The 23,427-nt window shown below is 33.6% G+C and overlaps 2 protein-coding genes across 2 annotated transcripts; one reads left to right on the top strand and one right to left on the bottom strand.

Moving 5' to 3' along the window:
- The first annotated feature begins 5,413 nt into the window (after positions 1-5,413).
- Positions 5,414-9,934, top strand: LOC121257979 (serine/threonine-protein phosphatase 4 regulatory subunit 2-like). The gene is made up of 8 exons (XM_041159290.1): positions 5,414-5,539; positions 5,622-5,735; positions 6,889-6,969; positions 7,340-7,388; positions 7,529-7,625; positions 8,535-8,587; positions 8,877-8,939; positions 9,634-9,934. The coding sequence occupies exons 2-8, from the start codon at positions 5,626-5,628 to the stop codon at positions 9,922-9,924; spliced, it is 744 nt and encodes a 247-aa protein (XP_041015224.1). The 5' UTR covers positions 5,414-5,539; positions 5,622-5,625; the 3' UTR covers positions 9,925-9,934.
- A 656-nt stretch (positions 9,935-10,590) lies between these two features.
- LOC121257978 (myrcene synthase, chloroplastic-like) lies at positions 10,591-13,770 on the bottom strand. The gene is made up of 7 exons (XM_041159289.1): positions 13,435-13,770; positions 13,024-13,293; positions 12,560-12,935; positions 12,243-12,461; positions 12,009-12,147; positions 11,625-11,873; positions 10,591-11,047 (listed from the first exon to the last, which is right to left on the bottom strand). Exons 1-7 carry the CDS (start codon positions 13,673-13,675, stop codon positions 10,736-10,738), a joined length of 1,806 nt encoding a protein of 601 aa, XP_041015223.1. The 5' UTR covers positions 13,676-13,770; the 3' UTR covers positions 10,591-10,735.
- Positions 13,771-23,427: the final 9,657 nt, after the last annotated feature.

Below are 23,427 nucleotides of genomic sequence, written 5' to 3'. Positions count from 1 at the left end.
ATACTTGCCACCTGCTCCAACTTGTGCTTACATTTTGCACTATGAGTTGAGTTGAAATACAAATTAAAAAATTGAAAACTAAATAAAATATTATTAATATATTTTTTAATGTTATTTTGTTTTAAAATTTAAAAAAAAAAAATTGAATTGTTTATTTTATTTTATGTGAAAGTTTAAAAAAATTGTAATAATTAAATGAGATAAAATGAGAATAATTATAAAAGCAAACGATACCGAGTCGCGTGGGAAAAGGCTCACTCTCTTCTTTAAACATATAGTTATCACTTTCTAGAAGTATAACAATACGCCACACTATCATTGTACGAAGACAATATAAAATTAAGGAATTTGGATTTGATATTAATAGATTTGGATTAAAATGAGTCACAAATTTATTATTTAAGATACGGTTTATAAATAGGTCAATTGACTCAATTCGTTTAATTTTACCCATTTAATTTGAAATCAATCTGTTTTGATATGTTTCGATTTTATTTCAAAATCACAATTTTATTATTATTGAATTTTAAATATTATTATTTCTTAGTATGCTTATCTTTTTATTGTTAAATTGTAATTTTAGATCTATGCTCATATTTATTATGATTTGTAATATTGGTTTTATTATATTTTAAAATTTTAAAAATAATGACATTTTTTAATTAGTAGGTGGTCTTATTTTTTTTTATAAGATATCGTGGCTATTAATAAATATATATTTTAACTTTTATATTAAATTATGTTAATCAGTTTAAATGAGTTATGCGTGTTTGTTCAACTCATTTATATGAAACGAGTTTAATGAGTCTTGTATTGTTGACCTATTTCTAATTAACTATTAAATGGATGAAAAAGAGTGACATAACATGACCCATTATCTAAATAGGTCGGATTAGGATTTGACACGTTTAGCTTAATGGGTTGAATTCAGATTGACCCATATAGTCTATTGTTCATGACTTGATATGACACGAACAAGATTCGAAAACACAAATTACACTCTTACTTTTAAATCTAAGTTGTTTAGTCGCGTTAAAAAACTCATAAAAAAAATCTTATTTATAAGTTTATTTTTTAATAAAAAATATATATATGCAATATTTTTCACAATTTTTTACACAATTTTACTTTAAATGAGAGATATTTTTGTAAGATAACTAATAAAAAAAATATTTTTTTATAAAAATATTCTCAATTTAAAACATGATTATACAAAGAATTGTACAAAATATTGTACGTGTATCATTACTATTTTTTTATACATTCAACATATTGAAAAGAATATATATATATATTGATGACATATCGAAAAGAATATATATAATTATGAATAAATATTAATATTTTTTATAAATATGATGTGTTTCATAAGATATAACGTAATAACACATATTTGTAAGTAATAGAATCTCATTCCTAATAATCTAATTATATTTTTAGTTTTCTTATCAAATCCAATGGCATTTCTAGAACTTTGATTTAATATAGTTACTTTTATTTTATACTCCTTTTATTGATTGTGAGAGTAATCATAATCAGATTTTGACATGGTTTTATAATACTAACATTCCATCAATTAGTGTCTTGTCTGGCCTTTTCATTGATTCATAATCTACTTAGGATATGCTTGTCACATGCTACTCATAGTTAATGGTTCTTAAGAGTACTAATTGATGCTTGATCTTTATCAGCTGAAGCAAGAACTAGGCCAGAGCACAGTGACTTTTTTACCCGCATGTAGGGTTGTAAAAAAAAAAAATGGTGAATCTGTAGAATTGACCGAATTAGTGTGTTTGGTTCGGTTAGGAACCAGTTCGGTTTTGATATTTAGAACAATGGTTCGAATCGAACCGAACTAGTAGATAGATAGATATATTTTGATATTATATTACATGCTAATTGCTAATTAATATAATATGAAATTTTAATCTTATTATTCATGTCTATTAATTTTATAACATTTTATTATATAACATAAAATTAATCTTACAATTTTAATATAACATTTTATTGTGATATAACATAAATTAATCTTATAAATTTTAATATAAAAGTTGATTATGATATAATATAAATTAATCTTATAATTTTTAATATAATATTTGGACTTTGATATAATATATAAATTTTAGTTTTATAACTTTTTAGCCCAAAATTATAAAATGAGGGATATGGGCCAACCACTTGTTAAAGTTTTGTGGAGTGTGATTTTATTTATCCGTAAAACCGGAAAAACTAGATTGGATTAGACTGAAATCAAAAAAATTAGAAATGTCGGTTTCAGGGGTTAATTGGTCCAGTATGAGTTCTTAAATTTTCAAAATTAGTTTATACAGAGATTTAAAAAAAAAAGTCCAAAACCGGACCCGTTACACCCATACCTGCATGCAATTGTTATGGGATCAGTTTTCTCTTCAGAACCAACTTGAAGGGATTCATATGATGCTAAATTATATGTTATACATAGAGGTTAGACTCAAATTTATCAATTTTTAATGGCACTACGTGATGATTTTGAATCCATTTGTAGGCAACTTTTGTATTGTACTCCTTTTCCATTATTGGACACGACTATTTTTTTAGCTTGTTCGAGAAGCGACTCGTTTGCGGAAACTACATTTCCATCATACCACTTTAGTCTTGGCTACCACATTTTTTGGTTCATCATCTTTCTGCCGGAGCCTCTTGACAAGGCGAGCCTTTGTCACCTTCCTTCCAAGAATCAGGAATATTGTCGCTATTGCAGACGTCCAGGCACACTATTGAGAATTGTAGGTGTTGCCCAAAAGCTCCCAAACCCATTATTGCTGCTGCTCATTATATTCCCACATATCTTATTGGTCCATTTAGTGAGACTTTTGAGCCTACTTTCACCCTCTCCAGAGCTGAACTCGAGGATCTAATTGACCAGGCTCTCACCCGTTTTGGTAATGCATCTTCCTTTGCCCTTTCAATCTTGCCAAGCAAAACTTCTCCTTGTCTCTTTGACTCTGCATGTTGCAATCACATGACACTCAACCAATCTACATTTACCATGCCTACACTGTCATCACATTCAAAATATAATCTACATTTGATCTTCAATACACAACTAATGCCTCCACTATGATCGTTCAAAATATAGGCAATGTTCCTATATTTAATCTTTCTGTTTCCAAGGTTTTTCATATCCCTAAAATGTCATTGCTTTCATCCCTTCACCTTTCTAACTCTGACGTTGTTGTTGTTGTTGTTGTTGCTTCCTCCTCTTCGACATCCCTACTTTCATTTTGGCACTCTTGTCTTAGGTCATGTCGACGATCTACCTTTAGACCTTTGACGTTCCACCAGGGTAAGATCTCTATCATCATATCTTCGTGATTTTCATTGTTTTCATGCCTCAATTGCCTTGCATGAACCTCACTCATATGGTTAGGCTTCCATAACCCCCTTTGGTATACTTTAAGGAAAGATGAACTTGATGCATTATCTAAGAATCATACTTAGGATCTAGTTGATTTACCCTATCTCTAGGAAAGTATGTTGTTGGGTCTAAGTGGGTCTTCAAAGTTAAGACTCGCTTAGATGGTACTATTGATAGATACAAGACTCGACTTGTGGCTAGGGGATTTACTCATGAATATGATATTGATTATGAAGAGACTTTTGTTCCTGTTGCTCGTCTCTCTTCTCTCTATGCTTTTCTAGCCGTTGTTGCATCTCGTCAGTGATCTCTATTTCAGATGGATGTCAAAAATACATTCCTTAATGGCGTCTTCAATGAAAAGTCAAAATTTTGGCAAACACCAAGAAGTATCCATTCTTAACATGAAATTTATACGTAGCCATCTCCTAGATTTCCCCACCCTCCATACAAGGTTCTTCGTCTTCATCGAGCTTTGTATGGTCAAGCAAGCTCCTAAGGTTTGGTTTGCCAGATTCAACATCACCATGTCTATCTAGTCTTGGCCACCCCATCAGCTCCTACGACTCAACCTTGTTTATATGTCACATAGACTAAGTCACCATTCTATTTCTATTATATGTAGATGACTTGATTATTATTGGAGATGAATTTATTGGCATTTAGGAGCTCAAATAATATCTTCACCAACATTTTGAGATGAAGGATCTTAGGCCCTTAGTTATTTTCCTCTTATTCTACAAGCTACTATTTGACTTAAGCCAAATATATATCTTATTTGCTTTCACGTGCTAATTTGACCAATTGTAAGGTTACTGACACACCGACCAAACTTAATGCTCTTCTCAATTTGAATGATGGTGATCATCCTCGTGATTCCACATTGTATCGACATTTGGTTGGTAGTCTTGTCCATCTTACTGTCACTCGGTCTAATATCTCATATATTGTTCATCAAGTAAGTCAATCCATAGTTGCTCCATAATACACACATTTCTCCGCTGTGCTTCACATTCTTCAATGCCTCAAGGGGACAATGTTTCATGGTCTACATTTCTCTTCCTAGTCACCTTTTTAGTTGATTGCCTATAGAGATGTTGATTGGGCAAGTAACTCCACAAATTGACATTCTACTATTGGTTATTGTTTCTTACTAGGTACATCTCTTATTTCTTGGTGTAGTAAGAAACAAATCGTAGTTGCACATTCTAGCACTGAGACAGAATACTGTGCTTTTGTTGACACCACATTTAAACTTCTTTGGTTGTGGTGGCTACTACAAAATAAAAGCATACCTATCTCCACCGCCACTCCTGTATAATATGATAACAGGAATGCTTCTCAAATAGCTCGTAATGACTTTTTTCATGAACGGACGAAACATATTGAGACTTATTGTTATTTTGTCCGACATCACCTTCTTCGTAACTCGCTGCAACTTCTTTTAGTTACTTCCTGTGATTAGCTTGTAGATATCTTTACCAAGTCACATTCATTGGGAGGTTTCTTGATCTTGTTAACAAACTATAGTTGGTTTCGCATACTCCACCTTGAGGTTGAGAGGGATTGTTAGAATAGTCAAGTGTTAGAATCCTACGTTGCTAAAAAATGTCTCTTGTATAGTCTTTGACTTTCTATATATAAGCCACCTTGTATAGCATATTTTGTGTGTAATTAATGAAGCATATTGATTCCAACATTGATAACATGAATTCTAGAAAAAATTTAGATTTTTTAAATTCATGCAAAGATAAAAATGAGATGAAGAAAAGTGGGAAGGGGAATAAACTTAGGATACTTTCAAACTGGTAGGATAATAGTACGGGCACGCCCAAATGAGAAAGCTACTTTCGAAGGGAAAAAAGAGAGAAGGCAATTCTTCGGTGATTATTGCCCATAAGAGAAGGCATATAGATTTTGGGCTTGGAACGGATTTTTGGGCTTATTTGTTTTAAAGGCCTACTTTTAATCCAAGCAGTAAGCATTCCTACTTCGTCTTCGTCCTTTTTTTTTATTTTTTTTTAATTCTTTTGACCAGAGGGCGCAATTATTTCGATCTGCTGCTCTCATTTCATCGACGCCGCTTCTCCGCCATCGACACTGCTATCCTTCTTTCGTATATAAAGATCTTTGTCGGTCGGATTAGTTTTCCAAACCGCAGTGGCTAGTTGCATTACTGCACTGCTTCTTTAACTCTAATCTTTATCATATTGAGCAGGTGGATGGTCTTAATGGAGAAGCCGGCGGATGAAAATTCGCAGCACTTAACAACCCCTTCCAATGATGCTGTTCATGACCAGGATAGCATGGCCCCTGCTTCTATAAATCACGGGTATATTCCGCTTTTCCTACGTATGGTTGATTCACAGTTCTCTACCCTATGCTGTTTTATTTTTTGAATATTTTTTGTGCGAAAATTAATGGAAAAAGTAGTTTCGTTTTCAATACCCGGGAGCTAAGGGAGTGGAGTGATTCATCCAATGAACTTGATACAACTATTTGGCTTCACTAAGTATCATCACCTTCTTGGAGAGGTAGCCTCTTTATCACAAGCAAGTCTTGTATAAAAAATGATCCGCACTATCCTCGTAAAAATATCCCTCCAAATTCTATTATGTTTCCGTGGTTAATAATGCTGAGGGATCATATTAGGTGCATTCTCTTGTATACTTCTGTGTTTGTGCTATGCCCATTTTAATATCAATAAAATTTCTTTTATTTATAAAAAAAGGATGCTGAGGGATCATTTAAATTAGAAGCTCCGTCGTACGACTCAAATAACAACCCTAAGAAAGTCCAAGGCGTGAGCTTATACTAACAGTCAAGTTACGATCGGACCTCATTCAGATTGTTATTAACACAGAAGCTTATTCGTCTCAGAAAATGTAGGATCTCATTCACTACCGTTCCTATACTCAATTCGGTGTTCTTACATTGAGGGCTTCAAGAAACTCTAGCTCAATTGAACGAGGATGTAACCTCAATCGAAGTAACTGTTATCTCAATAAAGACTTCTGTAGACATTTTTGTGGTTGGTGTCTTAGGACGAAAGATGATGGGATATGAAAGAGTACTGCAAAATTTTCATCTTCCACAGGCTATTAAGTAATAGGAGGTTGCTAAAAAAAGCACTATAAGGTTCCTTGACTAGCTTGCTGTTTTTTAATTGGGGAGTGGTTCTAATATTGATGTTTGGTATGCATTTTGAGATATTTATCTTTTATTATTTGTTAGTCTCTTAGGGTGTAGCCTAGTGGTCAAAGGGTGAATTGGAATTTGGGATGAGCTGTAACTCAGACATCTTGGGTTCGATTCCTCAATAGGAGTTCTCTTGGATTACTAGGTTTTCGATTTTGGTAGATGGGTTCATGGATTTGGGCTTTGCTCCCTACCTTGGTGAAGAAGTGAAAGGCACGCCATCATAAAAAATATGTATCTTCTACGATTTTCCTTTTATTAAAGCTGTGTTAAACTTGAGATTGTAGAGGCACGAAATTGGAGTGTGAGGTTGCTGAAGAAGAAGTGAAAGGCATACTTGAAGTTATTGCATCCACTGGGAAATTCTGGTATGATTTCATATCAAATTTTCCTTCTTCAAGTCTTGTATGGTTAGATGTAGTGCTTAATGTATATTTTGATGTTGGTGTGTTCAATGCAAGTAAGCAATAACATATATGCAACACCCCAGTCCCACATTGGGAAAAGGGATAGCCCACATGGGGGGGGGGGGGGGGGGGGGATGACTTATAAAGGTAGTCGTGGGTGCTAAACCTCATATTGGCTGGCTTATTAGTTGAAATTGAGCTTTATAAGTGAATCTAGGAAAACTTCAAATTGGGGGGTTATGGCACATATATGACTAGTGCTTTTCTTGGATTGTTACATACACTTGTTTCTTAGTCATAATCATTTGTTGTTTTATATTTTATACCTCAGGCATGATTGGTACAAATTGAAGAGCGTGCTATCCTTTCAGCTGAAGCAGGTATGGGGAGGCATACCCGTTGTGGGCCTCTTTTTATTTCACAGTAATCATTTATGGCTTTTAATTATTGTGCATCATTGCATCCTTATCTTCACTTCCCAGAATGTCCTTTACCTTTTTCTCTCTGATTTATAATAAAGGTCTTGTCGGAGTATCCTGAGTCAAAAATGACTAGTGAGCAGCAAAATGCGTCTTTAGGAGAAACCTACCCTGAGCTTGCAAAAAGGTTGGATGAAGGTATCTGCTTAGTCATGTCTGGTTGTGCACTTGAAGAGTTTTATTATCTGTCTCATATTGGAGATCAATATTGTTCTGCTGCTGTATAATTTTATGTTATCAAATTCATTTAGGTGTGCACTTTAATATTTTTGTTGGATGGAACTTGTTTCCAAACAATAAAATGTTTTGTTTTGGGATCATCAAAATTATTGGGATGGAGGAAGTGGAGAATTTATCCTTTTCCCTAGAAGGGAACTCAAACGAATACTCACCCCGCTCTCGAAGTGGACCCAAAAAGTTACTTTTCCTACTTAACCAAAGTGGGTGGTTGAGAAGCTCAAGTGATCAAAATATTTTTCAAAAGTATAATCAGTTTTACACATCACGGTCTTACATCTTGAAGCTTTAATGCTGTGATAATTTCGGAGATTAATTGGACGTGTGGAAACTGGATTGAGTTCATTTAGTTGCTCTTTGTCTCTCTGATGCCCTGTATTTGAATTAATGGTTCTAAACAGAAATCTTTCTCATAATTGAGGAGAAATATGAAGTTAGTATTCCCTTCAAAAGTGGAAAATCCCCTGGGGGGGAGGTTGCAATTTCAACCTGATTTTGTGAGAAAGAAATAAATTGCAGTCTTACTGACCCCACAAATGGTTGGGTGAATATTTAATCAAAGTTTTTGTTTGATTTATTATTAGGGAGGTATTAAGGCCTCTTGTTTAGTTGGCCCCTGAATAATGATAATACTCACTTAGCAGTGCTTAGCAGCTTTGTAAGCTGCACGCAAGATGGCCAAAACCGGTGCCTTTGTTGTTATGTCTTCGTTTCATGATTCTTGTTCTTTTTTGGATTTGAGTACTGATAGCAGCCACTTCATGCAAAAACTAAGATGGGTTTTTATGACTAATTTTCTATGCGATGCAGCTCTTCTTAGCTTTGTTGAAGGTCCGCCATTTACCCTGCAGAGGCTCTGTGAGGTGATGATTACTTCATTTCGTGTCTTGCATGATATGTTGTTCTAGTGATATTTTCCTGAGTTTTTGGTTTTTATTTTGTCAACACCCCCCCCCCCCCCCCCCAAAAAAAAAAAAAAAAAAGAAAAGAAAACAAAGGAAGAGAACAAAATGGTGGATATCTTTGGTGCTGGGAAGATAGGGATAAATGCACATCTTTAAGTAATTTCTGACATGTTCTTTGCTGGGTAGAGCACATTAATTTTATCTCATAGCTGTTATCTTATTTTATATTTTTATTTGCATTGGACAGATTCTATTGGAAGGGAGGAGTATTTATCCAAGTCTCTCAAAGCTTGCTTTAGCACTAGAGAAGGTATGCTACTCATAGTCTCGCTAACATCATGCCCTTTCTTTTTGGGTTGTCGAGCACAAGTGCATGGCTTCCAGTCTTGAGAGCGGGAATTCAATGCAATAAGAGTGTTGAAGACTCAAGAGTAGGACCACATCCAAGCCTCCTGCTCCAGGATCCCACTTACGTGTTAGCACTGGGTAATGAACCCATTTATGGGATGATTTATCAACACATACAAGCTCTCAAGGTCCTGCCGGCTGCTAGTTCGTTGTTCTGGTTTTGTCTACTTTCTAATTAGACTTTTGTATGGGTGATGCTACACTATGTGTCCTAAGTTTTTTGGGTTTGGGTGTATCTCTGTGCTAGATTCATCGAATCACCAGATCTTGGGATCCTGGGACTTGGCTGATTTGTCACATCTAAGTGCATTAAATATATCTCGGTCAAATTTGTTTATTATTCTTTCTTTTTTGTTTGTTATGTTTGGCATGTGTACTCCACGCAGTTGGAGGTGCTTGACTCTTGACATTTTCACCGCGTACACTTGTTCCTAACCATAAAGCTTAATGTATTACCACATTTAGATTTTAGCATTCAACAAATACTTCTTGTTCAATATAGTTTGTTGGTTTTTTTTTTTTTTTTTAAATTAATAAATTAGGACTATTTTTAATGCTTATTATTACAACCATATTTTATCTTGGCGTGTTTGCAGAACTTGTTGGTGACATCTATGATGACCATCTCTACTGATCGGTATCCACAATCAACAATGCAAAAGCCAGATGAGCCAGAGAAAGCAAGCGAGGCATCCGAGGGTCATACCGATTCAGTGCAAAATGGGGCTGAACCTGTGGGAGGAGACAAGGATGAAGTAATGACAGATGTAGAAGAGGCTGATATAGATGATGAAATGACCATTGACATGGTAGCCTTTGAAGAAATAGTTGGAGAGGCAGAAGCAAAACCCGAAGTAACTGCATCCGAAGCAACTGCTAATTCTTAGCCTACGAAGGGTAGTTATGTAAAATTGAAATTATTTTTAGTGAAGTGGTATATGGCTGTCAAGGTTTATGGTTGTCATTTTCTCTTATTTGTAGTGTAAATTATTCTCAATTCAATGCTCCGATCCAATTCAACAGATAAATCGCAACAGAACGTTTGATTAGAGAATGTTGTCCATCTTGAAGGTCTATTTGAGATTATGATGATGATATTATAAAAACGAATTATAAGTCATATTGATGGGAATGCGTTTGATGAAAGTTTCTGATAAATTCAACAATAAAATGGAAATTTTAATTTACTTGGTGCATATAAAAGATTATTATTTCACTTTCATAACCTATATGATTTTGGGACTAATCATCCCTTTTTCATCTCCTTGTTCTTTTTCATCATTGAACGGTCTAGTTTGGATTGTAAAAGTGTTTCATTTCATCTCATATCATATCATCATTATAATTTTATTAAATTTTCACAAAAAGTATAATAAAAAATTCAACTTTTTCAATTCTTAAAATAATAATAATATTAAAAAATAATATTTTAATAATATTCTATTTAATTTTTAATTTTTATTTTAACTCATCTTATCTCAACTCACTGTCGAAACGGCACGGCCAGAGTGTCCCCAAATTTAACCCACTTGTGATTATAACATAATGAAAACTTTTATTTATTTTTATTTTCAAGTAACTTACATCAAAAGATTGTCATAAAACAACTAATTATTTAAAGAGTAATTAGAGGCCCCACGGTCCCTACCCGAGTCCTTTTAGCTTAAAATATTCCACTCATAACAATTATTAATCATATCAATGATCTTTATCTATAGGAATGGGACGAACAAGTAATGACAAAACACGATCCTTGGTGTCACCATCTTGAACGCCATGTCCATCTCCATGCTGGTATGTGCATTGGGCCATTCTTGCAAGGTTTATAGCGCTTTCAACATATATTTTAGATAAGGGAGAAGTTAAGAGTTGTTCTTTATTCATCTTCTTCCACGTCGCACTAATCAAAGATCTTATGTATTCACGTGCATCATCTTCATCAACATCAACACCAGTTTCGTTCATATAACATTGGATTGATTTAGGAACATCGCCTCTTTTTAGCTCATCCTGTGTTTCAAAATACACATGATATATATATATATATAAGAATGTTACGTTCCGCCACGATCTTTAAACAAGGGACACATATAACTTTAAATAAAATCTCTAACAAATATATTTTATTCTTTAAGTAACGATTATTCTCATTCTTTAATTACAATTTACACCTGCTGTGGTGACACATTTTAAGTGATTTCATATGTCTACTACTTAATTAGACAGGTACTTAAATTATATGCCACGTCAGCATATATGACCAGAAACAACAAAATCTAGAATATGGAACAACCTTTCTTTTTACGACTAGATTAAATTATATAATTCTATTAACTTTTTTTTTAATGCTGTTCGTGTGGGGTTCACAATAACTAAGTCGTCTGTTTTGTTTTGTTTTTTTTTGTTTTTTTACCTCAATAATGGAATTTGGAAGATATAGAAGTCTTTGGAGCTGACTGCAAATGATCATCACAGCTTGTTTTCAAACAGGCCGGGGATCAGGCCGCCAGGCATTAGATGTAGTGTATATTTTGGTGTAATGTATTGGATGCATGCAGATGATGCAATTTGCAGCCAGCATACGTACCTTAGAGGTTCCAAGATCATCAGTAAGCCTTACTATCAGAGATGACCAACGGATTATATCTGGGTACCCTTCCAAGCACTCCAAAGCTTCTGTTGTTATTGGATTCGTGACAAGAAAATATGCATGCACCAATACAACTGGTGCTGCAATTGAGATCCATGCATTCTCTATATATTCTTGAAAGCTTGGTTTATATCCGGTGTAGAACCACTTAGCTTCCAACATAAAAGATCTACACAAATCTACCATCTGAAAACATTTATAATGGAGCAAGCAATGAAGATCAAAAGAGTGAGTGATCAGTATATATATAAGAAAGAAAGAAAAGAAAAGAGTTTGAACTACATATATTAATATTCAAGAGTATAGAAGCCAATTCAATACCACTTTCTTAAGGTATCGAATGATGTGGGATCCTTGTTCCTTCAGCACGTCGAAAGCCATTTCGTTGACGGCGTTGTGGAGAGTAAGGAAACATATCTTCATGTAATATGGGAGTTGATCCATTGCATTGGTATCCCATCTGGAAATCAAACAGAATATAGTACTTCTTATGTCAAAGATGGCCTTATATATATAATAGTTAGCACTAATTGTGTATTGCCATTTAGTGCATACCTCTCAATGGCATCCGTGAAGAGCTCCAGTTCTTCCAAAGAACCATATACATCATAAACATCATCTATTGTTGTCATCAGTGTGATGAGCTTTGTCAACATTCTCCTACAATATCCAAAATCAGGCTGAAATATTACTCCCACTGTCCAGAAGAAATTCTCCATCAGCCTATCCCTCGCAAAGGTCAACGTCTCTTCCAACCCAGTACTCTTCCACCACCTTAATGAGAATCAATTAATAAGGGATTATCAGTTTTAGAGTAATAACAGAGTGTTTTTTTAGAACCTTTTGAATGAAAAAGTACATGCTTTTTTTACCTTGATGCTTGTTTTAGATCTTCTTGATGGGCTGCTTGTACCACGTTGAAATCCATTTCTGCAAGCTTTAGCAAGAAAGGGTTCATGCCTTCTTTGCTCCTATATACATCAATATACCACCTTGTTTCCAACCTTAGCATCCTCCAATGGAGTGGGAGCTCTAGAGCATGGCTCACCATGGCAGAAAGATTTTGGTCTTTGCTTTTCTCCAAGTAGCCTGTAAGATGCTTGATTGAAAAATCTCTTGCTTCTTCCAAGATACCTTCACCGTCTATTAAAAGGAATGAGGCTTCATACAAACCCAACATTCCCTCAATATCGTCACAAAGGCGTGTCAAGAAACTTCCCTTTTCATCCTTGAAACTATTGAAAATCTCTGCAATTAACAAAGCTCACAAGTTTTAGCTATAAAGAATGGATTATGACTGATCCCACATTTATTAATTTTTTGTTTGGTCGTTTACCTTGAGGCACATTATATCCATTTTGTCTTAGCAGTCTAAACCCAAGAGATGTGGCATATAAACTCTCCTTGCGCATATCACCACCACCATGAGTAGTATTGTATATACTTTCCAAAATGCTCTTTATTTCGTCCTCAAAGTGGTAAGATAATCCAAGCCTTTGCAATACATCAATCAGCTCCAGTTTCTTCAAAGGATCAACAACTTCCTTAAACATTATCCTCACTTCTTCCTTCAGCTTCTCAATTACTTGTTTGGTGCATGACTCCCCTGGAAATTCAATTTTCGCATTATTAATCACCAATCACGCCACTAAATCTAACAACAATTACAAACAGTGGTACTACTACTACTACTACTAAAACCAGCAATAAGAATTAAACACAAGTAACAAAATGCATGTACCACATACATATTCACTTCTCAGTGATTGAATATAATCATAGGACCAAATGGTAGGCCGGTAATCTGCTGATCGTCGAACAGTAATGGAGTCGGTGCTCGAGTTGTTTAGGATTGTCGTGCTTTGGAAAGGATGATGATCAGAAACATTGACAGCTCCTGATGGTATAGGTGAGATGGGATTTTTAGATGGGAGCAATCCTCTAGTTGGATTGCAAGTTCGGACTGAATCAAGAATTTGGAGAGACATTGAGAAGAATTGCGCAGGCCTTTATTAGTCAACTAGCTTGGTTTTTCGATTGAATGGGTGAGTATGGAACATGCATGCATGCAGTTATATAGATATCCATGGCTGGCTGTCACTGTAAAATCTCTAGAATTGCGTTATCAAGTAGACAAGGGAGGCTAAGGCCTAAGGGGGTCTAGTTGGCTGGCTAAGATTAGTAAGAACCTCTTAACTCAGAAGTCATGTCTCATTCTAATTTAGGCAAATTTTATGTGCTAGTTAAACTAAAAGTAAACCAACCTAGCTAGCTAGATGGTACATACTCGAATTTTATAACATCTCCCAAAGGTTGACAAACTACATCATGAAATGACATGCTCGTTGGTACATATTTGAATCTTATCATGTCCTCTTGGCTTGCTTCCTAGCGCAGACTGCAGGCATGCAGCCCCATCCTCATGTGTCTGGTCCTACGATGTTCTCAACAATTAGGGTTTCGTTTGCATTCAAAATTCACTTCAACTCATCTCATCTCATCATTACAATTTTTTTAAATTTCCACATAAAATATAATAAATAATTCAACTTTTTCAAATCCCAAAACAGCTTTTTCAAATCTTTACATAAAATATAATAAATAATTTAACTTTTATTCTACTGTTCACAAATCATCTCAACCCATCTTAACTCATTTCTAAATTTAAACCACTCGTTAGCCCACGCAGTAGATCAAGTGGAAGGGAAGATCTACAGGCAGCTGACTTCATAATATTAAGAAAAAGAAAAATTGATCCCCATCTTATACTCTAATTTTAATGTACGTACAGTAAATTGCATTATCCAAAAGTCGGCTATTCCACACATAGTACATACATGCATGCATTTCTTCCACTAGATGTGTTAGGTGCATGGTAGCTAGCCTACCATCTACAGCGGAATAAGATTGCTAATAATAACACAACTTGAAGGGTTTTTCTTTATTTAGGACCAGCTCTTCTATTAATCATCCTTACATCATATATCATACTTTATTTTTTATTTTATTTTATTCCTGCTTATAAACTAAAAGAATTCTTCTACTCATCATCCATACACTATATATTTACTAAGAAAAAAAAATAAAAAAGTAAAAAATCAAGTGTGGTGTACAGTATAAGGATGCTGATATAGGATTTTTCTTTATTTATATTTATTTCTACTAATTAATGATAATAAATTATATATTATACAAAGAAAATTTATCTATTAAAAAAATTAAGTTTTGATATTTAAACAAAAATCTAGTTTCTTGAAGGGTTTTTTTTTTTTTTTTTTTTGTCAATCCAAGCATGTTTTGAATATTAAAAGATTTTTCAGCCTAAAAAAACTCATCTTCCCAAAGACAAAATCTCTTCTAAACATTGGCGCCCATGGCTTGTTTTTCGGAAAGAAAACACAAAAAACCACAATCAATTTTACATAAATAAAAAAAGATAACATGTCTCATAATTTTATTTTCTCAGACAGTATGTAGGTCCCTATCACTTATAAAAATAATATCATTTTATAAAAATACTCTTATCTAATAACATTGTTGTGAAATGTTTTATGAAAATGTATTGTGTGTATATCATTACTCAAAAGAAAAACACACACACTTACACGTTTTTTCATTCCCTTCTATGGGCTTAACCATGCAGTAACGTACTATATAGTTTTCACGTACAAAAATATCTCTAATTGGTTAGAAGTATTACTATCTAAACATGTTTATAAAAGATTACTCATTTTCAACTTTTGTTTAAAAAATCACTCGAATAATCAATTTATAAATTATAATTATTTTATATTAATATACTAATTACAAGTATATATTAGTACTTATTCATACTTTGAGTATAATTATTATACTCATCATATATAGTATATAATATGAATAATTAATAAATATGATGGACGGTCTCGTTTATTTTCATAGATGAGTTGAGATGAGAAAATTGTAATAATTAGATGAGATGAAATGAGATAGATTGAATGGTGTTGTGAAAACAAACGTAACCATATCTCCACAGATCAGGCATACAGAACCAAAACTTTGACCTCATCAATCAAGAGGTTGAACAAGTGGCGCATGCCGAATTTAGAAGTTTTGATCTCTCATTCATTAAATCAATCACTTTTGACTAATTACCTCTACGTACTTATATGTTAATTATAATCATGTTGATTAAAGGGGGCTGGGGTGACTGGCCAATGACCATAGGGGCGCCCTGATTTTGAAGGTCTTTTTTTTTTTTTTTTGTCTAATATTATTACAGAAAATCAATAAATATTATTATATGTATGAGAAATACTTTAGCTATAAAAAGATCTCACACAAAAGTAAATCTACAAACTAATTTGGTTTAATATAAATGATTAAGATTTAATTTTTTCAATGTAAACTTGTGAAACAAACGATGAATATTTCCTTTCAAATTGAATAAGAGTTAGCAAGCGGTGGAACCATTGCATGTCCTGCAAATCGAGCAACACAAATTACACAATTAACTCAAAAGTAGTATTAATTAATGTTGACTCGATCGAATACTATTTTTTGATTTTGAGGTAACTTAACGTGGATCAATATCCTATTTTTATAACATAATTAACTGAAAATAATTAGGGTAATTAGATTAAGAAAAAAAATTATAAATTGTTTATAAGAAAACCCACAAACATCTGCATATATATATATATATATATATATATATATGAATCAATCGCATTTTGAACTTACCTCTATATATTTATACGTTAATTACAATGATGTTGTTTAATAAACGAATCGAACCAAGGCTTGGCTACTTAGAAGGCAGAGTTTGAAATTCGTTTTTCATTCATCTTCTTCCATGTTGCACTAATCAAAGAGCTTATGTATTTACGAGCATCTTTTTCACTAGCTCCAGTCTCATTCATGTAACATTGGAATATTGATTTAGAAACATCGCCTCTCTTTAACTCGTCCTGTATTACAAAACATATTATATGAGAGAGAGAGAGAGAGTTACAGTGTTTACATATATATAAGCATGAAGACAAGATTTTTATAAAGGGGCCGATACGACTGATCTAGATCGATAATCTATGTTGACTCCAAAGTAGTTGAAAAAAAGGAAGGAAGAACCCATGAAATATTAAGTTCATGGAGATCGATCAGGTGGACATAGTCGATGATCTAAAAGAACAGAATAGATGACAGCTTAAGCTGTACTTGCATGCAATTTGCATGTCTTTAGATGATATGGACAATTTGCACGATGCAAATGGCTGGCAATTAAGGACATAAGCGAACTCTTAATTTTTTCTTCTAGAAAAAGCAAGTCTTTGGAGGCGGCCACGAATCAGCCAAATTAGTTGTTATTTTAGGAAATGCCCACCTCAACTCCAAGAAATCAAGTCTTTCGCGGCGGCCAAAGACTCGTAAAGTCTCTGTATATTTTTGTGTGAAGAATTCAAAGCCATTAAATAAACTCATAATTAGGATACATAGTGTGGTACTTTTCATACCTTAGAGGTTCCAAGATCATCTGCAAGCCGTAGGATCATTGAAGACCAGCGGATTATGTTCGGGTAGTACTCTTCCAAGCAGTCCAAGGCTTCTTCAGTCATTGGATTTGTGACAAAAAAAAAAAGCATGCACCAGTGCGACAGGTACTGCAATTGAGATCCATGCGTTCTCGAGACCTTCTTGAAGGCCATCGATTGCACCTTTTAATAAATCATATCGAAACTATCATTGTACTTGGAACTCTTCTCCCATTAAGGCATTGATTTGTAGGCGGAGACAATCGTGTTGTAAATATTTTTAAAATAATATATATAATATTTATTATTAATAATATTTTGAAGATTTATTTTTGGAAGTTATGAATTATTTTGATAAGAGAGAAATTAAAGAAAGCTTATGCTTATAATACTTTGGGTTTGTAGTACAAGGCCAATTATATATTTGACTTAGTGGTATAGAACACTTTAATTGATCAAGTGGGTAGAGGTTCGAAACATAATAAAATACCATTTTTAATGTATATTGTGGGAAACGGGCTGGGACACAGTCAGCCCATATATTTGGGCGTGCGGCCTAGCAGCACAAGGCGCAATAGCGCGCTAGCCCATGTGCGTGTGGCGATTTTTAATGTTTATTGTGGGAAACAGGCTGAAACACAGTCAGCCCATACATTTGTGCGTGCGAACCAATAGCACAAGGTGCAGTAGCGCGCTAGCTTGTGTGCATGCGGCGTTTGCGTTTGGCACACAAGTGCTTGCAAATAAAAGTGCAAAAAGTCGCACTGCTTGGGACTCAAACCTAGGCAAATTGGATAGTGGGAAGCAACGTGACCGTTGGACTAGGTCCAACAATTATGTCACTTTGTAACAGACATAATATATATACCTGCTTAGATCAGATTTCAAGAAAACGAAAAGTTACAACTTTTCATTCACAACCTTTGACCCTTTATAAATAGACACATTGGCCTTCGAAATTTAGTATGAAAAGATAATGATAGAGTTCAAGAAGGCAATTTCGAAATTCTCTCTCTCTTAAAAGTTTTCATTTCTTCAAAACTTGTTATTAGGATCTGTTCATTTTGCAGAAAACAGATTTATAATCTCTTTGTTGAAAAGTAAAATATGAAGGTATTCGAGGTCTAATTTCATGTGTGCATAACGAAATTAGATAAATAGACTTGTTCTGGGTTTCATTGTATTTTGAAGGCAAATTTGCTTTTAACCCATGTGTATTTCGTTATTGGTGGGGGCGAATATTATCTTAAGGAAAGCGACATTCGTAACGCGCCTTGAAATAAACTTTCTCTCACTATTTTCTGTTTTGCAGCCCCTTTTGTTCCAACAATCTTAAGACAATATTTGATTATTAATGGTGCATAGTTCGAGAGAGTTTGCTTCAAATTTTCTAAAACTCGAACGCTTTAATGGAGCCAATTTTTTACGCTGGCAAAAGAAAATGCACTTCCTCTTGGCTAGTCTCAAAGTAGTGTATGTTCTAACCACTCCTAGGCCGTTTATAAATGAAGACGAGACAATCGCTCAAACTCGGGCAAGAATCAAATAGGAACAAGACGACTACATCTGCAAGGGACATATTTACAATGCAATATCTGACACATTGTTTGACGTGTACCAAAACAAAGCAACTGCCAAGGATCTATGTGACGCACTTGAGGCTAAGTATCTTTTAGAAGATGCTACAAGTAAGAAATTTTTTGCTACAAAATTTTCAATTATAACATAGTAGATTCCAGGCCTGTTGTTGAACAATTCAATGAGATTATGCATATTCTTAATCAATTCTCTCAACATGAGATGAAAATGGATGAATCCATATCGATTTCCTCCATTATTGATAAACTTCCTTAATCATGGAAAAACAATAAAAGAAGTTTGAAACATAGAAGAGAGGAAATGTCTCTAGAAGAATTAGGCCAACATCTTCGTATAGAAGAAGAGATTAGGCTTAGAGATATTAATGAAGAGTGTGACTTTTTGATTTCCAACATGCACATGGTAGAGGAAGGAAAGACCAACAAACCCGGACAACCCAATGAATCCGGATATGAAAACTGGAAGAGAAAGAATAATTTTGGAAGAAATCAAAGTCACTTCCAAAATGAGAATCAGAAGAATCTGGGAGTAAGTTGCTTCTATTGTGGCAAACAAGGACATTACAAAAGAGACTGTCATTTTCTTAAAAATAAAAGACGAGACTCTAGTTCTACAAATAATTATGAGGCCATGATCTTTGAGGCTAATACTCTTGAAGGAGATAACTCTTGGTGGATTGACTCAGGAGCAACAAGGCATGTCTGTAAAGACATGAGTCTGTTCAAGTGGTACGAGCCAATGGAAGATGACCATGTTTTGTACATGGAGAACTTGTCCACTGCCGTAGTTAAAGGCAAAGGGACAATAAAAATGGAGTTTACATCTGGAAAAGTTCTTACTCTCAAAGAAGTATATTATATACCAGAAGTTAGAAAGAATCTTGTGTCTGGTAGTCTTCTGAATAAATTTGGGTTTAAATTGATTTTGTGTCAGATAAATTTGTACTGACCAAAAACGGTAATTTCGTGGGGAAGTGATATCTAAGTGAAGGCATGTTCAAATTTGATATTAATAATTAAATTAATATTTTTTCTTAATTTATATTATTTATGACATTATTGTTTAGAAAACATTAATGGTAGATGCCTAGAAATGATATGATTTCATTTATGAATATGCATGCAAACAAATAATAGAAATGTGACTTCTACATATGATTTTTCTATATATTGCTATGTTTATATAATGCATTCAAAGAACCAAGTTAATTGAATAGTTGTACAAAGCATTTTATGGCATTTGAGAAATATCATGGATTATGATATTGAGTACAATAGGTTTCCTTCGGTTATAGATGGAGGTTTCCTTTGGTTGTAGAAGGAATATAAATGCCAGTTGGGAATTGAGCATGATGATCAAATCAACCAGTGGGTGAATATTTACCCTTGGTGGAGGAGTAATCTCCTGAGATCAAAGAAGCAAGCATGCATAACTTACTCAACCATGACGATTAAGTCTATAGCATTGGCTTCTTGAAACAAAGAGGTAAAGTGGCTAAGAAATTATTAATAGAGATCTCGGATTTGGCAAAAATCAATGCCACTAATGTCTTTGCATTATGACAGTCAAGCTACATTGTCACGGGCCTAAACCATATATATAATGGCAAGTCAAGGCATATCAAGGTAATTACTCACAGATAGAGTAATTACGATTGATTTTACGAAGTATTGTCGAAACTGGCATATCCATTAACTAAAGAACTTGCAAGTGATTTGATGTGGGACATCAAATGGATGGATTTAAAGCCAAAACAATAAAATCATCAATAATGGAAACTCAACTCAACTCTTGAACATATCATGACTTGAGTTCAATGAGTAAAGTACATTATATGTTCGTGGTTTGCAAGCACTAAGATATCAAAATTAGTTTGAAAACTAAATTACTATCCCAAGGTTTTAAGTGCTTGGTACTGTAATGAAAATGAGAGGCTGAGCAATAAGCTCTTAATAGACTTATAACATGGTTATGTTAAAGTATTTAGTTACAAGACACTTTCGATAAGTCTACCTATATGAGTGTCGGGGGTGGTGTCGTCTCCTATGCGAATAAGCTTTGTCTTTAGAGCGCTCATGAAACCAGGATATAGACACAAGGTCAATCCATGTGTCGGCTTTTATGAACTACCCAAAGAGAAAAGAATTTATATGTGATATATATCCGGCTAATCGTATAGAATCGCTAGTTCAAAGCATGTCTACTATGCCATTCTGGTTAGTTTTGATGTATTTTCACTATGTGAAGGTTCAAGTCCAAAAGACACATTCATTTATGTATAAGTTTTCCTATTTATGTATATACCTGTTCGGATCAGATTTCAGAAAATGAAAAGTTATAACTTTTCATTCACATCCTTTGGCTCTCTATAAATATACTCATTGGCCTGCGAATTTTAGTATGAAAAAGATAATGATAGAGTTCAAGAAGGCAATTTCGAAATTCTCTCTCTTCCAAAAGTTTTCATTTCTTCAAAACTTGTTATTAGGATCTGTTCATTCTGCAGAGAAAAAATTTCTAATCTCTTGATTGAATAGCAAAATCTGAAGGTATTTGGGGTTTAATTTCGTGTGTGTATAACGCAATTAGACAAACAGATTTGTTCTGTGTTTCATTGTATCTTGGAGGCAAATTTGTTTGTAACCCGTGTGCATACCGTTATTGGTGGGGCGAATATTGTCTCAAGGAAAGCGACATTCGTAACGCGCCTTGAAGCAAGCTTTTCTCTCACTATTTTTTGTTTTGCAACCCCTTTTGTTCCAACAAATCATTCATGGAGACCATGTAGCGGTATGCATATCCGCCTACCTGGCATGCATGCACTAACAAAGGAAATTTGGTTGGCCATTTTAGTGAAGATGGACACTAATTAAAAGTCTTCCGATGAGGTGGATATGGTCTATTATATATGAAAAAAATCTATTCATCATTATTTTTCTCATCATTCCATGATGTAGCATTAAATGATAAGTTCATAATTGAAACATAATAAATAGTCTCCGATCATCTAATACTACATCATAGGATGATGAGAGGATGTTGAGAAAATAGATGATGAGTAACATTACTCTTATATATGTTAACAAAAATTGAGGTAATTGGTAATTGGCCTGATCGACTGGACTCCATAAGTCTTCTAGTGAGGTGTGTGCATAGTAATTTTGGGTGGATACGCTTAGATGTTGATCTCCTCGATCCACCTTCCTAAGGAAAAAAAAAATATAATAGTTCTAAAAAATATGAAAATGAGACTATATATAAGTAGGTGATGGCACAAAGAAGAAAGAGCACACTCATGTTAGGGTTCATGTGGAAAAAAAACTACAACAAAAAACAAAACAAAAGGGTTAATCGCTTATTGCCTTCCTAGTATACGCCCACGTGAACTAAGAGCATTCTTAATGGCTTATGTATTATACAATAAATGTAAATTATTTGAAAAATTGCTTAAGAAATGAGTTTCATCCTATTATATAAAAGGAAATTTAAAATACAATTCGCTACAGTAATCCGTTACAGAGTGAACTTTTAATCTATCTAAAATTTCTTATTCATTATTTCTCTCTCCTTCTTTCTTTATTTCCAGTTTTTTTCTGCTATTTTTCTTTTACTATTTTCTGCTATAGTGGCATCCTATATCAATGTTTAAGAAGCCCAGTGTGTGAGAAAAAATCCTTAATACACTCATTTTGTTTTCATTTTCTGATTTTTATTTAGGTTGTTTTTATCATTTAGAGTGTGGATAGACACATTACAATCATATTAATAAGGAATATTAAAAATATTGAAAGATGTAAAGACGTTGCAAATGTGCTATAATCTCATTTATTTATATTTTGAATTTATTTATATTTTTTATTTGGCTTATAAATCTTTATTTTATGTGTATAGGACATAATTGTATGATATTATATATAAGAGATATTGTAAATTCATTGGTAGTTAAATGAAATATTTGAAATGAATAAAAAAATATTAAAAAAATATAATATTTAAATGATATAGAGAATAAATAGATAAGCTGATGTATGGTATATTGTAAAAAGCAATATATAAAATAGAAAAATTAGGTTTTGGCGATGTATTTCAAATGATAGAATAAAGAATCCATTGTGAATCATGCTCGAATAATAGTACTCGTGCTTATAATTAGAAAACAAGTGAAATTTGACGGGCCTCGTTTGTCTTCACAACTCCTCTCAACTCATCTCATATAATTATTATAACTTTTTCAAATCTTCACACAAAATAAAATAAACAATTTAACTTTTTCAAATCCCAACACAAAAATAATATTAAAAAAATATATTCTAACAATATTTTATTCAACTTTAACTTTAATCTCATCTCATTTTATCTCATCTCATCTGCGAAAACAAACGGGGATATGATATATATATATATAGTAGTTTCACCATTTTTGTTCATTCTTTGTCAATTTTTGTTAGAGCAGGTGACGGATTATCTGTTCGAGAGGTGGAGCTTGCATCTCTCTCACATATATAATATGTTTCTCCAAATCGCAGATAATTCGACTAGCTAGAAACTTACAAAAAATCAGAACATATTTATCTTTCTTATCATGTAAGATGTTATTATATCATTAAAAACTAATGACACAAATTTGATCC

This window comes from Juglans microcarpa x Juglans regia, chromosome 3S, assembly GCF_004785595.1.
Source record: "Juglans microcarpa x Juglans regia isolate MS1-56 chromosome 3S, Jm3101_v1.0, whole genome shotgun sequence".
In the NCBI taxonomy this organism is placed as follows: domain Eukaryota; kingdom Viridiplantae; phylum Streptophyta; class Magnoliopsida; order Fagales; family Juglandaceae; genus Juglans; species Juglans microcarpa x Juglans regia.
This window is presented reverse-complemented; position numbering and strand designations above follow the sequence as displayed.